Source organism: Mesoplodon densirostris, chromosome X, assembly GCF_025265405.1.
Source record: "Mesoplodon densirostris isolate mMesDen1 chromosome X, mMesDen1 primary haplotype, whole genome shotgun sequence".
In the NCBI taxonomy this organism is placed as follows: Eukaryota; Metazoa; Chordata; class Mammalia; order Artiodactyla; family Ziphiidae; genus Mesoplodon; species Mesoplodon densirostris.
The window spans coordinates 5,329,861-5,346,847 of NC_082681.1; the positions used below are offsets into that span (position 1 = coordinate 5,329,861).

General features: G+C 45.6%; 1 protein-coding gene across 1 annotated transcript; it reads right to left on the reverse strand.

Annotated features, from left to right (window-relative positions):
- Window positions 1–10,615: 10,615 nt before the first annotated feature.
- Window positions 10,616–15,138, reverse strand: GPR50 (G protein-coupled receptor 50). Its single transcript, XM_060087742.1, has 2 exons — window positions 14,952–15,138; window positions 10,616–12,105 (listed from the first exon to the last, which is right to left on the reverse strand). The coding sequence occupies exons 1-2, from the start codon at window positions 15,136–15,138 to the stop codon at window positions 10,616–10,618; spliced, it is 1,677 nt and encodes a 558-aa protein (XP_059943725.1).
- Window positions 15,139–16,987: the final 1,849 nt, after the last annotated feature.

A 16,987-nucleotide genomic window follows, 5' to 3' on the forward strand; every position in this document is an offset into this window, starting at 1 on the left:
TATAAGAGACAAGGAAGGACATTACATAATGATCAAGGGATCAATCCCAGAAGAAGATGTAATAATTGTAAATAGATATGCACCCAACATAGAAGCACCTCAATATATAAGGCAAATGTTAACAGACATATAAGAAGAAATTGACAGTAACACAATAATAGTGGGGGACTTTAACACCCCACTTACATCAATGGACAGATCATCCAGACAGAAAATCAATAAGGAAACAGTGACATTAAGTGATACATTAGACCAGATAGACTTAATAGATTATATATATATATATATATATATATATATATATATATATATATATATATATATATAGAGAGAGAGAGAGAGAGAGAGAGAGAGAGAGAGAGGGAGAGAGAGAGAGAGGGAATATTCCAACCAAAAACAGAAGAATACATATTCATTTCAAGTGCACATGGGATGTTCTCCAGGATAGATCACACACCAGGCCATAAAATAAGCCTCTGTAAATTTAAGAAAATAGAAATCATATCAAGCATCTTTTCTGACTACAGTGCTATGAGACTACAGATAAACTACAAGAAAAAAAACTGCAAAAACACATGGAGGCTAAGCAATATGCTACTAAACAAACAGTGGATCACTAAAAAAATCTAAGAAGAAAAAAGTACCTGGAAAGAAATGAAAACAAAACACAATGACCCAAAAATCCATGGGACACAGCTAAAACAGTTCTAAGAGGGAAGTTTATACCAATAAAAGCTTGTCTCAAGAAACAAGAAAAATCTCAAATAAACAACCTAACCTTACACCTAAAGGAACTAGAGAAAAAAAGAACAAACAAAACCAAAGTTAGTAGAAGGAAAGAAATCATAAAGATCAAAGCAGAAAAAAAATGAAATAGGACTAAAAGAACAATAAAAAGATCAATGAAACTAAAAGCTGGTTCTTTGAAAAGATAAACATAATTGATAAACCTTTAGCCAAACTCACCAAGGAAAAAAGGGAGAGGGCTTAAATCAATAAAATCAGAAATGAAAAAGAAGGTAAAACCAACACCACAGAAACACAAAGGATAATAAGAGACTACTATAAGAAACTATATGCCAATAAAATGGACAACCTAGAAGAAATAGACAAATTCCTAGAAATATACAATCTCCCAAGACTGAACCGGGAAGACAGGGAAAAGATGAACAGACCAATTACCATCAATGAAGTGGAATCAGTAATCAAAAAACTCCCAACAAATAAAAGTCCAGGACCAGACGGCTTCACAAGTGAACTAGACAAAACATTTAGAGAAGAGTTAACACCTACCCTTCTCAAACTCTTCCAAAAATTGCCAAGAAAGGAACACTTCTGAACTCATTCCACGAGGCCAGCATCACCCTGATACTAAAACCAGACAAATATATCACAAAAAAAGAAAATTATAGGCCCATATCACTATTGAACATAGATGCAAAAATCCTCAGCAAAATATTAGCCATCCAAATCCAACAAAGCATTAAAAGGATCATATACCATGACCAAGTGGAATTTATCTCAGGGATACAAGGAGTTTTCAATATTCACAAATCAATCAACGTTATATGCCACATTAACAAATCTGAGAATAAAAACTATATGATCATCTCAATAGATGTAGAAAAATCTTCTGACAAAATTCAACATTCATTTATGACAAAAACTCTCCAGAAAGTGGGTATAGAGGGAACATACCTCAACAAAATAAAGGCAATGTGCGATAAGCCCACAGCTAACATCATAGTTAACCATGAAAAGCTGAAAACATTTCCTCTAAGATCAGGAACAAGATAAGGATGCCCACTCATGCTCACCACTTTTTTTCAACATAGTATTGGAGGTCCTAGTCACAGCAATCAGAGAAGAAAAATGAAAGGAATCCAAATTGAAAAGGAAGAAGTAAAACTGTCACTGTCTGCTGATGAGATGATGCTATACATAGAAAAGCCTAAAGATGCTACCAGAAAAATACTAAAGCTCATCAGTGAATTTGGTAAAGTTGCAGGATACAAAATTAATCTACAGAAATCTGTTGCATTTCTATACACTAACAATGAACTATCAGAAAGAGAAATTAAGGAAACAATCCCATTTACAATCACATCAAAAGAATAAAATACCTAGGAATTAATCTACCTAAGGATATTAAAGACCTATATTCATAAAACTGTAAGACACTGATGAAAGAAACTGAAGATGACACAGACAGGTAGAAAGATACTCCATGTTAATGGATTGGAAGAATTAATATTGTTACAATGACCATACTACCCAAGGCAATCTACAGATTTAATGCAATCCTTATCAAAATACCAATGGCATTTTCAAAAGAAATAGTACAAATAATTTTAAAATTTGTATGGAAACACAAAGGACTCTGAATAGCCAAAACAATTTTGAAAAGGAACAAAGCTGGAGGAATTATGCTCCCTGACTTTAGACTATACTACAAAGCTATAGTCATCAAAACACTATGGTACTGGCACAAAAACAGACATATAGATCAATGGAGCAGAACAGAGATCCCAGAAATATACCCATGCACATATAGTCAATTAATCTATGACAAAAGAGGCAAGAATACACAATGGAGAAGACAGTCCCCTCAATAAGTGGCACTGGGAAAACTGGACAGCTACATGTAAAAGAACAAAATTAGAACATTTTCTAACACCATATACAAAAATAAACTCAAAATGGATTAAAGACCTATATGTAAATCTGGAAACCGTAATACTTCTAGAAGAATACATAGGCAAAACAGTCTTTGACTTAAATAGTAGCAATATTTTTGGGGATCTGTTCCCTAAGGCAAAGGAAACAAAAGCAAAAATAAACAATGGGAACTAATTTAACTTAAAAGCTTTTGCATAGCAAAGGATACCATTGAAAAAAATGAAAAGACAACCTACTAAATGAGAAAAAAATTTTGAAAATGATATTACCCATTGGGGTTAATATCCAAAATATATAAAGAGCTCATACAACTCAACATCAAAAAACAATCAACATCAAAAAACAAACAGCCTAACTGAAAAATGGGCAGATGACCTGAGTAGCCATTTTCCAAAGAGGAAATGCAGATGGCCAGGAAGCACATGGAAAGATGCTCAACGTCACTAATCATCGAAGAAATGCAAATCAAAACTACAATGCAATATCACCTCACCCCTGTCAGAATGTCTATCATCAAAAAGACTGCTAATAATAAATGTTGGCAAGGATGTGGAGATAAAGAACCCTTGTACACTGTTGGTAGGAATGTAAAATGGTGCAGCCCTGTGGAAAACAGTCCTCAGAAAACTAAAAATGGAACCACCATATGATCCAGCAATTCCATTCCTGGGTATATAGCCAAAGAAAATGAAAACATTAAATAAAAATACATATGCACCCCAATGTTCATAGCAGCATTATTTACAATAGCAGAGATAAGGAAGCAACCTACATGTCCATCAACAGATGAATGGGTAAAGAAGATATGGCATATATATATATATATATATATATATATATATATATATATATATGATGGAATACTACTCAGCCATAAAAAAGAATGAAAATTTGCCATTTGCAGCGACATGATGGACTTGGAGCATATTATGCTTAGTGAAATAAGTCAGAAGAGAAAGACAAATACTGTACAATATCACTTATATGTGGAATCTAAAAAAAAAAAAAAAACTACCGAATATAACAAAAAAGAAACAGACTCACACATAATAGAGTACAAACTAGTGGTTACCAACGGAGAGAGGGAAGGGGAGTGGGGCAAGATAGAGATAGTGGATTAAGAGGTACAAATCATTATGTATAAAATAAATAAGCTACAAGGATATATTATACACCACAAGGAATATAGCAATATTTTATAATAACTATAAATGGAGTATCACCTTTAAAATTGTGATTCATTATGTTGTACACTTGAAACATATAATATTGTACATCAACTATACCTCAATTTTAAGAAAACCCAATATCGAACACTTTAAAATGATGAAATTTATGGTAAATGAATTATATCTCGATAAAAATGTTTATATATTTACTATAGAAAGTGTTAAAACGTGTCTTTTCACATATGCATTTTGGTTTTGTTAACAAAATCACATACCATTCTCTGCTTCTTCAACTTAATATGACTTGAAGATATTCCACATCATTAAATCTTCCTATGACAGTTTTTAAAAAGTACTGTTGATACATCCAACAACACTCATGCTTCTCAAAAGCATGTTTACCAAAATTAGCCAGATTCAAAAGCATACATGTTATTCTATTCCCCTTAATGAAATTCAAAAATGGGCAATACTGATCTGTGATATTAGAGGTTAGACTAGTGGTCAACTTTAGGGGACTTATTGACTGAGTTGGGACATTTAAGGGCCTTCTGGGGTACTAGAAGTGTTCTATATCTTCATCTGGAAGATGGTGATATAAAAATATGCCTATAAGTAAAAATCCATTTATCTGTATGCTTAACATGTTTGCATACCATTGTATATAAACTATAGTTAAACTAAAAATAAAAAAAATAAAAAAATAAAAACAATGTGGCATCGGTGGAAGGCTAGACAAAGAGACTAATGGAATAGACTAAACTGCTCAGAAACAGCTTGATGATTGATGATAGATAGATAGATAGATGATAGATAATTTTTATTTTTATGTGACTAACCAATTTACAACAAAATCTCCACTACAGTTCAGTTGGGCAAAGGATGGTCTTTTCAATAAATGGTGATTAAATGAAAATATGAACCTTGACTATATTAAAAAATGAATCTTGACCCCCTACCTCACACCAAACACAGAAAATTAACTTCAGATTAAACATAGACTTAAATGTTAAAGGCAAAATAATAAAGTTTCTAAAAGAAAAACTAGGAGAATATATTCATTATATTAGTCAGAAATTTCTTAACCAGAAATTATTAGTCATAAAAGAAAAAACTAATAAATTGCATTTCATAATATTAAGGATTTTTGCTCATCGAAAGATACAATTAAGAGAGAGAGAAAGCAAACCACAGACTGAGAGGATATTTGTGAAATACATATATTTGTATCCAGAATATATAAAGAATTTCTACTCCCAATAAGAAGACAGGAACCTCAGATTTAAAACAGTCAAAATATTTGCTCAAACTTTTCACTTTTTAAAGTATCCAAATGGTCAATGATCATGTGAGAAGATGGTCAACATCATAATTCATTAAAGAATTGAAAACTGGGCCTCCCTGGTGGCGCAGTGGTTGAGAGTCCGCCTGCCGATGCAGGGGATACGGGTTCGTGCCCCGGTCTGGGAGGATCCCATATGCCGCGGAGCGGCTGGGCCCGTGAGCCATGGCCTCTGGGCCTGCGCATCCGGAGCCTGTGCTCCACAACGGGAGAGGCCACAACAGTGAGAGGCCCGCATACCGCAAAAAGAAAAAAAAAAAAAAAAAAAAAAAAAAAGAATTGAAAACTGAAAATACAATGAAATAGCAGTAGACATCCAGTAGAATAGCTAAAATTAAAAGGGCTGAAAATACTGAATGTTGGCAAGAATGCAGAGCATCTTGAACTCTAATGCATTGCTAGTAAGAATATAAATTGTTTCAACCACTTTGGAAAAATATTTGGCAGTGCTTACTAAAACTAAATACACGTATACTCACGACTCAGGAATTCCAATCCTAGGTGCATTTCCGAGAGCAATGAGTTCATATATGTACCAAAAGGCATGTACAAGAATGTTCATTAACAGCTTTCTTCATAATAGCTCCAAACTAGAATACACACCGAATGTCCACCTATAATAGAATTGATAAGAAGTTCTTATACTCAATACAATGGAATTCTACACAGCGATAAGAAGGATGGACTGCTTCTACCCAAAGTAATATGGATAAATCTCACAGACAAAATGATGAGTGAAAGAAGCCAGATACAAGAGAGTATATTCCGTATGCTTCCACTGAAATAAAGCGCGAGAACCAACAAAATTAAGCTGACATAATAGAACCTTCTAAGTGCTGGAGATGTTTTATATCTTGATTTGTGTGGTGGTTACATAGGTGTGTACATAAGTAAAAATTCGTTCAACTTTACACCGAAGATTTATGTACCTCACTGTATGTAAAATTATAACTTTATATAAAATTAAATTAAAAGACATGTACAAAAATCTTTATAGAAGCATTTTTCATAGTAGTTCCAAATCATAAACAACCTAAAAGTCCATCAATAATAGAATCAATGTATAAATTATGGTATATTCATACTGTAGAGTACTACATAAAAATGAAAACACACCCCAAACTACTGATACAAAAACATGACTGAATCTCAAAAACATAACTAATTGAGGAAAAGAAGCCAGACTAACATATGATTTAACAATTCCACTCCTAGATATATTTCCAAAAGAATTGAAATCAGGGACTCAAATACTTGTAAATCAATGTTCATAGCAGCCAAAAAGTGGAAATAGCCCAAGTGTCCATCAGTGGATGAATGGACTAACACAATGTGGTGTATCCATACAACGGAATATTACTCAGCCATAAAAACAATGCAGTACTGACACCTGCTACAACATGAATGAACCCTGAAAACATTATGTTCAGTAAAAGAAGCCAGACCCCAAATGACAAATAATATATGATTCCATTTATATCGGGTACCTAGAATAGGCAAATCCATAGAGACAGAAAGTAGAATAGAGGTTACCAGGGGCTGGGGGAGAGGGGAATAGGGAGTTATCATTTAAAGGCTACAGAATTTATGTTTGGGATGATGAAGAAGTTCTGGAAATGAACAGTGGTGATGATTGCACAACATTGTGAATGTACTTAATGCCACAGAATTGCATACTTAAAAATGGTTGAAATGGTAAGTTTTATGTTATGTATATTTTATCACTATTTTTAAAAAGAAATGGGACAAAAATACATACTGCATGCTTCCATTTTTATGAAGTTCTAGAACAGGCAAAACTAATGTATGGTGATAGAGGTCAGGATAGCATTTGCCTTTGGTTGGAGTATTAACTGGAGGGTCAAAGGGGTCGTTACACGGATGCATACCTGTGTAAAAACATGGTCAAACTTTCACTTTACAGTATATACATTATATTTCCATTTAAAAAGAAAATAAAGCGGAATAGAAACTGGGGGAAACTGCCATTTAAAATTTGCTTCCATTTCTTTATCCCTTGATCATGGAGACTCAGGCTCATCTGGAGGCAGATTCTCTCTTTGGGGAGGTCAGTAAGATTGGCCCTTCTGATTCTACTTGTATAAAACCAGAAGCTGTGCATTGTCATGGAGACAACTACAAAACACCTTAAAACTGACCGCAGAGATTGAGTGTCTTGCCTTGGTTACTCATAGTGGGCATGGCTAGTCAGAGATGTGCTTATGAGGCTTCTTGACTTTGGGGGTAGAAAGGGACAGGATAAGGGAAAGAGGGGCAGAGAAAAATATTTCTTGGCTATGTATAAACAGGAGGCACTGCGCTTCAACCGCTGCTTGTTCCCATGGGAGTGGGTTATGGGGGCAGAGGTGGGGAGGCAGGAATGATGAACGCACCTTGCAGGTGAGCAGAGTGGATGAAGTGGCTGCTTTCATAAGACTTTGTAAGACTCTGGGCATAAGCAGTGTTGCTTCAGGCACCTCAGAGCAGAGTGTGAAACGAAGCTGTAAAAAGGGCCAAGAGTTTCTTCACCTCTCCCATCACCTCTCAGAACTCTGCACCCAGTTCGGAGCATTGAGACACAGCATCCTTGCTTTGAACACTTGCAATCTTACCCAAAGCAAAGCTCCTTGAGTGAGGGCAGACAGGGGGAATGTGGAAAACATGGGAAGAGGGTGGCAACTGTAAAGCAATTTGAGCACACGAGTAAGCATCCTTTTTGCATGTCCAGGGATACTAGGCAGAAATGTTGACAGGGAATCAGCCTGAGGTACAGCAGCCACTCTGTTGGGACCACTGTAATTTGGGCATCAAAAGTGAAGATGACCTCAGCTTATACTTACAGTCTAGTTAAACCTGGATGGAACAACCATATATATGCCTAACTCCGTGGGCCTATGTATATGTGCAAATTTTTTTGTTTGTTTGTTTATTTGTTTGTTTTTGGCGGTATGTGGGCCTCTCACTGTTGTGGCCTCTCCCATTGCGGAGCACAGGCTCCGGACGCACAGGCTAAGCAGCCATGGCTCACGGGCCCAGCCGCTCCGCGGCATGTGGGATCCTCCCAGACCGGGGCACGAACCCGTGTCCCCTGCATTGGCAGGCGGACTTCCAACCACTGCGCCACCAGGGAAGCCCCCGAGAATACTCTTTTGTGTGTGTGTGTGTGGTATGCCGGCCTCTCACTGTTGTGGCCTCTCCTGTTGCGGAGCACAAGCTCCAGACGCACAGGCCCAGCGGCCATGGCTCACGGGCCCAGCTGCTCCGCGGCACGTGGGATCCTCCCGGACCAGGGCACGAACCCGTGTCCCCTGCATCGGCAGGCGGACTCTCAACCACTGCGCCACCAGGGAAGCCCTGTGCAAGTTTTAATGTGCATACTTTCTTAACCAAATTGATATCCTACCATGTATTATTTTGAATCTACTTTTATTTTTATGGAGTGGTCTGTTTGGGGCATTACGTTGTCATTGGAGATTCTTTTGAGGCTGTGTTCCTGAGGCCAGGACATTTGCCCAGTTGCTGGGGTCTTGCCACCTAACTTCCAGCTAGAGAGGAACCCACCTGTCCTCCCACCCCTCACTCCTGTGCCTCCCCCCACTGGATTGTGGGCTGTTACTTGGTCCCAGTAGCCTCCCACATAATTGGGGCCCAGCTCCACTCCTTCCATGGGGGTAAAAGAGGACCTGTTTTCAGAAGCCTTGGCAGGCAGGGTCCAGAAGTCCAAGAGCTGCAGGTCAGGTCATCCATTGTCACCGTACTAGTGAGAAGAACATACCACACCCAGGGAGCCCTCCTCTGCCTCCAGCCCACCCCGACCTGGCCACAGTTTGCTAAGGCAGGCAACTGTGGAGAGAGGGGTCATGTGACTCGCCCTGGGGTATAGCAGGGAGGGTACTTGCATCTGATTCTCTTGATCCCCCAAGGGGTATGCTTTTCCACCCACCCCCAAGCCTCCCCACAAGTGAATCTGGCGGAGGAAGCAAATTTTATCCACAGATCACACACCAAAGACAGAAAAGCACTTATTTAATTGCTACTACAAATAGAGAATTGAATTAAGGCAGTATAACACATCTCCACTTATCCTTACAATCTTTTGTACAGTAAGTTTTGCTTTAAATGTCAATTTGGACCAATAATCGAGATTTGTATTAAACAATGTTTTCTTGAATTCTAGAGAAAAATCATTCCCTGGGCTGTCAAGTGTGATGATACAAGACATCTACACCTTAACACGGTGGATCACAGAACCTCAACCAAGGGTAGTGGGCTTGGCTGATATTGGCAAGTCTTCCTCCCCGCCTCCCCCCACCATCCCCACCACAGCTAGGAGGCTCAGAGGGATGGGGCAGGAGGGAACCGCTTTTGAAGAAGCACTTGTTTACAAGTCCAGGCAGTACTCCATTCACTTCTGGCTACCAGTTATTACCTCAAATTCCCTTCTGAATGAAAAGGAAAAATGTAAAAACTGATTGCATAAAAACAGCAGGCTGTGTATAATATTAAAAGCATGACTGTAATTGATCCTAGCAACCATAAGTTTGGATGTGGGGAGAAACCAGTTTATGGATGGATTTGTTTTTCCGGAACTAAATGAAAGAAAATCCTGGCAAATACTAAAAAAGGTAAGTAACTACAAATAAGGTAAAAATATCTTGTCATTTGCATTCATGTTTGACTATAAAAATCAGCACCAATGTTTGAATTTTCACAAAATAGAAATAATTCGGTGCTGCAATATCTTTCCTTTTGCCATTTGATCTCATAGGCATAAATATTTATTTTAATAAGAGTTTAGTGAATTGTGTTCTCCAGATAGGGGTCATATTTTGTTGCTGGAATTTAGAAAGGAAACTGTTTCAAGCACTTGTACTTTATCGCAATTGCCTTTCTGACTGCCCTTAAAACTACGATAGATACTTAAACACATAAAGCTCTGCGGTCACATTCACTTTACAGAAGGCTTTACTATAGCGCACCTTTACCATTGCGCATGCGCTCCTCCCCCACTCACCCCCTGGAGGAATGGGAGAAGAAAGCAGGAACAAGGAGAAGGAAACGAGGAGTGAGGAGTGGGGAGAAACGGTTACACAGGAGTGGGGAAAAACTAAAGTCTACAAGTTCAAGGATCACTGTGGGCTCAGTCAACCACAGGAGGAAAGGGAGGCTCAGAACAACAGAAGTCAAACTTGAGGGGAATTTGGTCTCTAAAGAAGCAAAGCACACACACACACTCAAACTTTTGCAAGAGTACATAATGTAAAGGAGGGGTATGCCTGAAAGGTAGGTGTAGCTTACACTGTCTGTGAGTCAGTGTCTGCATGTGTCTGTGTGTAGACGAACTAAGATATCTCACTTTGTATTACATATGCTAGCCAACCTTAAAAGTGGACCACTGCTTGGCCACCCCCCCTAAGATCATTTTTCACACATCAATTTCATCAGAATCTGTTTCAACATCAGTAACCACAACTTCTTGGTAATCGTTGGTGGCAATGGTGACCACAATGGGGTCAGCAGGGGCAGCGGCAGCAGCAGGCTCCAGTGGGCTGGCAACAGGGTTGGGGGACTCAGTGGCAGGGCTGGAGGGGGGCTCAGGGAGGTCAGTGATGTTGCACTCTAGGTGGCCAGCAGCAGTGGGCTCAGGCTGGCTGGCAATGGCAGGCTCCAGGTAGCTAATGGCAAAGGGCTCAGGATAGTCGGCAGGCTCGGGGTGGCCAGTGACACGCTTGGGGTGGCTAGAGGCAGCCTTGAAATAGACAGAGTCAGCCCTGAAGTGGACAGAGGCAGGCATAGGGTAGACAGTGGCAGACTTGGCATAACCAGAGGCAGACTTGGAGTGACTAAAGACAGACTTATGGTGACCAGAGGAAGATGTGCAGTGGGCAGAGGCAGACCTGGAGTGGCTGGAGGCTGGACTGGGGTGGCCAGAGGCACGCTCAGGTTGGCCAGCTGCAGCACCACCAGGTAGTGGAACATTCCGGACGTTCATCGGTATTTCCTCCGCAGCAGGGCAGGCACGGGCATAGCCTTGGTCGCGGGCTTGGGCTTGGGCACGGGCACGGGCACGGGCACGGGCGCGGATGCGGGCGCGGGCGAAGGCTTGGGCCTCCTGCGTTTCCAAGACGTTAGTGATGAGGCCAGAGAGGAACAGGATAGGATGCCGCATAGCATGGAAAATGGTCCAGTATTCCCTTCGGAAATTCTCATTGAGGAGACCGTAGATCACAGCATTGAGGCAGCTGTTGAAGTAGGCTATGAAGTAGGCTGCAAGATAAAGCCAGTTGGGGACCTTGCCTGCCATCTCCTTTGGACTGACAGCCACCAAGACAGTGAGCACGTTGATAGGGCACCAGCACGCTGCAAAGAGGAGGAAGATCACAAACATGGTTAGAAAATTGCGAACCTCAGCAAGCTGGTTGTCAGGATTCTGCCCAGCCGGGACACGGGCTGCCAGCACTTTGGTCCAGATCCTCACATAGCAGAAACCCACTATGAGCAGAGGGAGGACAAAGTGGATGCAGACGATGGTCACAGCAAAGGCAGGGTTGTTCACATTGTTGAAGATGCAGGTGTAGGTGCGAGGATCATACTCGATGGTGCCAATGTACATGTTGGGCAGGACAGCCAGGACAGTCATGATCCAGGTGACAACCAGGTAAATGCAGGTATTGCGCACGCTGAAGATGCGCTCATACTGGAGGCTGTGACAGATGTAGCAGTAACGGTTGATGGCAATTGCCATGATATTGAAGATAGAACCGACCACACTCAGCCCTGTGATGAATCCAACCATCTGGCACTGTAACTGGCTCAGATCCCAGCCACCAATGGCCATGGCATGCAGCATCAGAGGATAGGGGTAGATGGCCACCAGCATATCAGCCACAGAGAGGCTAACCACGAAGATGTTGCCTGAAAAGCATATTGGGGGGGGGGGAAGACAGAAGAATAAATGGTTAAATTTAGAAATCTACAAATATAAGCTGGAGGAAAAGGCCAGCTGGAGTCGTGACAATTTAGAATTCTAGAATTCTTTTAAAGAAATACAGTTGTGTTTTTATTTTTAGTTACAAGCATGTCCCAGATGATTCTGAGGCACAAGCAAGTTTGGGGGACCTGTCCTTTGACAACCTTTTTTTTTCCTTTCAAACAACGTCATCTCTGCTTTGGGAAAAAAGTGAAGTCAGAAAGCAGTAAACACAAAAGCCCGTTGGGGAGCCCTTCACACTCCCACACACACAGACCTGTGGCCATAATTTTAAACAAAAACAAAATGCAAAGTTTTGGCGGAGTAGGGGTGGGGGAACGGAGGGAGTAGAGGGGAGCTGTCTGTTGGAAACAGGCTGGAGGTTAGGGACTGGGGTGGGTGGAGAGATTGGAGAACTGTCAGGACGCCTCAATCTCCCCCAACCCCGAAAAAAAAGCAAATTAGCCCTCTGCCTTCTCTAATTTACCATCGCATTTACAACGCAAACATGTCTAAAGAGAACTGTCCGAGAAAGGGCATGTCGTTTTCTTAAGCGGTCTTCCCCAGCGGGATCAGACAATAATCTAAGACTTCGCCCAGTAAATACTTACCATTTCCGAGGTAACCTAAGAGTAAAAACTGAGGGCGGGGAGAGGCCCTGTAAAATTTAGCCTGAGAAATAGTGAGCAAAGAGGGAAAAATATCAGGACAATCCCTGCAAGGATTAGCAGAATTGCTTGCTTCACGCGGGTCCCCGAGCAGAGCCGGACACCAGCACGTTCGCCGCCCTGCACACTGGTTCCAGGCCCCCGGTCCCGGGCTTTACTGGAGCCTGCGGGCTAAACAGGAAAGTGCCGGGGTGGTGGAGGGGGCACTCCTGTTTTGTAGGGCGGCTGTAGGAACGCTGTTTGTAAAACCTGCAAGGCCAAGTACAGATGCGGATCCCTTTCTCTGGAAACACCTTATTGCTAATTAGCATTGGTTTGGCAAAATATTGCACTTCATCTCGGACTGGGAGAAAATGAGCACTTTTAAAAGGGCAAAGGAACGGCTCGTTCTGCTTCCTTCCGCCAGCACTGCCAAGGCGAGGCCTCGGCGCTTTCTACCCAAGAGGTTCTTTCTAGGGTTTTCCCTCAAAGTAATGAATTTGGAGAAGAAAGGAGGAGAAGAGAGAGGGCAAAGACTTAAAAACAAAACCACAACAACTCTAAAACCCTTTCTTTGAATTATGGAAGGAAAGGAAGGTGAAGGAGAAAAGGAAAAAAAGAGAAAATGGACTCTGCAGGTGCCCCACCCCCCGGGGGCTCCGGGGTTGGGCCGCTTGAGACCGCACTGCTGGAGTGCACGTGAGATCCAAGTGTGCGGCCCCACGTCTCCGGGGGACCGAGGAGAAATCAGACACACCCATCAGAGTTTAAAAGAGAACTTTTAATGACTGTGTGCCCGTCACTGCATTTAGAAACTTGTATGGTGTTTGTGATTCCTCGTCCAAGCAAAGTAATCCCCCAGAGACTGGCGGCCTCCACTCCCCGGCACCCCGCCCGCCCGGGTCCTGTGGGTGCCCGACCCCCTCAGACCCCGCCCCCTCGCTCCCCTCTGCCCTCCGGCCCCAGCCGGCCGGGATCCAGGGAGCAGAGACCCTGGGCGCCGCCCCTCCCTCCCGGGGCCCGAGCAGGGAGTTTGGGCCCCTTGGCCCCTCGGCCCCTCCCCCACCTCCCCTCTCGAGCCCTCTCCCGCCCAACCTGCAAAGGCGGCTCAAGGCTCCGCAGCGTCTGCCGCCCCCGCCCCCGGCAAGGGGCGCAGCGCCCTGCAGCCTCCAGCACCGTCCCCCAGGCCCGCTCGCAGCTGGCCCCCTCCCCTTGGCACTGGCAGGCCGCGAGGGGAGTCTCGCTCGCCTCCCCACCTCGTCCCATATCCCCGCGCTCTGTGGTTTCCCTGCGCCCCCCACCATCCCCTGAGCTCTCCTGCAGCCCTCCCGCGATCCTCACCGGTTCTGCCGTCTTCTATCCCCCCGGGACGCAGAGCTCCCGAACCTTTCCGCCGCCCCACCCTGCGACCCCCAGTACCCCGCTTACGGACTTCGGGATCTCCGCCGCCGCCGCCGCCGTCGCTGCCACCGCCTGCTGCGCCCAGCCGGCCGCTCGCCTCTCTCCGCCGCGCGCCCTGGGACGGGCGGACGGAGCTCGGCTCCGGCGGGCTCAGACCGCCCTGCTTCACACTCAGGCGCGGGGGTCTGCGCTCCGCCGCCCGGGAGCTGCCCGGGAGCCGCCCTGGAGTCACAGGGCTGCGGCGAGCAGGGGCTCGGCCGGGCTTGGGCTCGGCCGCCGCGCTGCGCACCGGCAAGCGCCGCCTCAGCCGCCGAGAACTTAACTTTACCGGAGCGGGTAGCAACCCCGCTGCTCCCTCCGCGTTTATTCCTCCCGCGCCGCTTGAGCGCGGCCACCTCTGCGGCGTCCGGCTCGGCGTGCTGTCCCCGGGCGGCCGCCGGACTCTCCGCTCGGGTGCCGGCTCCCTCTGCGTCAGGTTCCCGACGGGGCCGGGCTCGGCGGTGTGCCGCGCACCGCAGGGACGGGGATTTGCACTTGGATGCCCAGAGCTTCTCCGAACCTCCGCAGCCTGGAGAAGCTCTAAGTTTATGGGGCCCCCCGGCAGAACATCATCACTCAGGCTCACAGGGAAATGGGGAGCAGGGCCCGTCCACGGATTCCCTATCGCAGGAGCCCAAACTAACACCCTAGGTAGGGGTTGCAAGTGGCTGCACGGTGGGTAGGGAGAAGGAAAGGGGTCTTACCAGAATTTCGGAGTTTCTTGTTCTTCGACACAGCCAAAATGACCATGGAGTTGCCGATCAGGTCTACGACTATGGTGATGACCGTTGCGCAGAACATAAAGATGATTAGAGCCGGTGGATAGTCTGGCTGCGGCAGTTTACAGCCAATACAGCCGAATGGGGTGGGAACTGCAAGGGCAGGCCCCATGTTGCTGCTGGAGACCGCTAGGACCTTCCAACCGGGTCTGGACAGCGAACACCTGCTCTGTTGCCAGGAGCTTCAGGAAAGCTGCTACCTCTCCGAGAGTCAGAGAGCAAATGACAGCCTTCCCGCCCCTCTCCGATGAGCTTTTAAAGCCTCAAGAGGCGGCTAGCCCCACCCCAAATCCCTCCCCCTGACCAATCAGAGCTCCCTGATCACCCCCGCTTTGCTCTCCAACTCTTTTTGGACAAATCCACATCGAGGTGTCGTCTTGCTTCCGACTGCCTTGTATGTGCTTCCCCTCTAGCCACTCCCCCTCCCACCGCATCCCCCAGGTACCCTGCGTCGTGACCAGCTCGGAATCCACCTCCTCCCCACCAGCTACTGCGCATCCGTTTCTAGCAAGTTCTCCCTCCCTCTCTTATGCAAACACCTGGCAAAGCGCTGTAGATTGCAGAGCGGGGCTATAGGGTCCCTCTTGGGGGGTCCAGTGCCAACCCAAGCCTGTCTGAGGCCCCCAGCAGAGCGTGAGGAGCGGCCAGTGGCCCCTTGGACCCTAGATATTCGCCTCTGCAGTCTCCTTGAGAGGTTCATCCCATCCCAGTGTTTTGCCTTTTCAAAGCCTTCTATACTCCGCGGAAAGCAGGGGACAGCTGCTGGGGGCTTCCATCCCTAATCTGGCCAGCAGTCTCTAGGGAATTTATTCCCACTCTGGTGCCTGGAAGGAGCTGGTTGGCTCCTTTAGCAGCAGCGGCTGGTGGCCCCTCAATCCGGTCCCCGGCTTGTGTTTTCCTTGAGGAGATGGCCCCTACGTCAGGCTCTGGGAGCAGGGATCGTGTCTGTACTCTGGGAGTGAGAAGAGGTAGATGGTGGCCGCTTGCCCCCAACTTTGGGGCAAGCGAGAGTGAGAGCGCGTCCCCTTCCCTGCTGCCTGGCACCCTGGCTGTGGGAGCTTCGAGGCTGCTCTGGGAACAAGTAAAACGGGGGGGAAAGCCCTTCTCTTGGACTGCCGCTCCTCAAAGAAACCCGGGACGAGCGGCTCCGACTCCCGTCCCCTCTCTAGGTGCTCCGCACGCCTAACGGAGTGGCACGGGGCACTCGGGTAAGCTCGGGGAGCTGTGCCGGAGCGGCGGGACAGGCGCGGAGGTGCTGGGCTGCGCAGCCTGGAAGCCACCGGCAGACCAGAGGCCCCCGCCCCAGGAATAACTCAGCTCAGTCCTTTTCCCTTGCGGGGGGGTCTCATTTCAACCTCAACTGGGTCGGGCCGCCCCCCTGCCCCGTGGATCTCCCTCTGCAGGCGTCACAGTTCCCTGCGGTGCGCCCAGGCTCTCGGAGAGCACGGGCTACGGGAAATCCGAAAGATTCGGGCTACAGGGGCGAGATTCGGATACTCGTTCCCTCAACGACCTTGGTTACGGGGGTGGATTTTGTGCCGGCTACTAAAAGTTATGACTCTTGTTGAGAAACCTCCCAGAAAATTTCAGCAAGCACCTTGAAACTTGTCCCAGACTAGCCTTCTTGCTGCAGTGGGGGGATAGGGGGTTGCACTGTCCCGGAGCGCCACCGTCTGGACACTGCCGCCCTCCTGACCCGTGGGGAAGGAGGCGGACACAGGGGTTGGGGGCTGGGGCGCGTTCCGCGAGGGACTTCAACATTTTGGGACCTTGAACGGAAAGACAGATACGACTGAAGAATCAAGAGTGCGTGCACTTTCCCTCGCTGAAAAGTCCAAACTAGTAATGTGTCTCCTTGTTCGAAGATGAACCCCTCACCCCCATACTGTGCACGCTACTGAGAAGAGAATCGGCACGAATAACAATCTCCCGCCTGGAGCCTTTTCTCATTCATTATCTCA

What these genes read in the sequence shown, in the direction of transcription:
- GPR50 (XM_060087742.1), bottom strand. Translation starts at nt 15,138, where the DNA reads ATGGGGCCTGCCCTTGCAGTTCCCACCCCATTCGGCTGTATTGGCTGT. An exon ending in CAAGAAACTCCGAAATTCTG is followed by an intron (nt 12,106 to 14,951) that starts GTAAGACCCCTT and finishes TATGCTTTTCAG; the next exon opens with GCAACATCTTCGTGGTTAGC.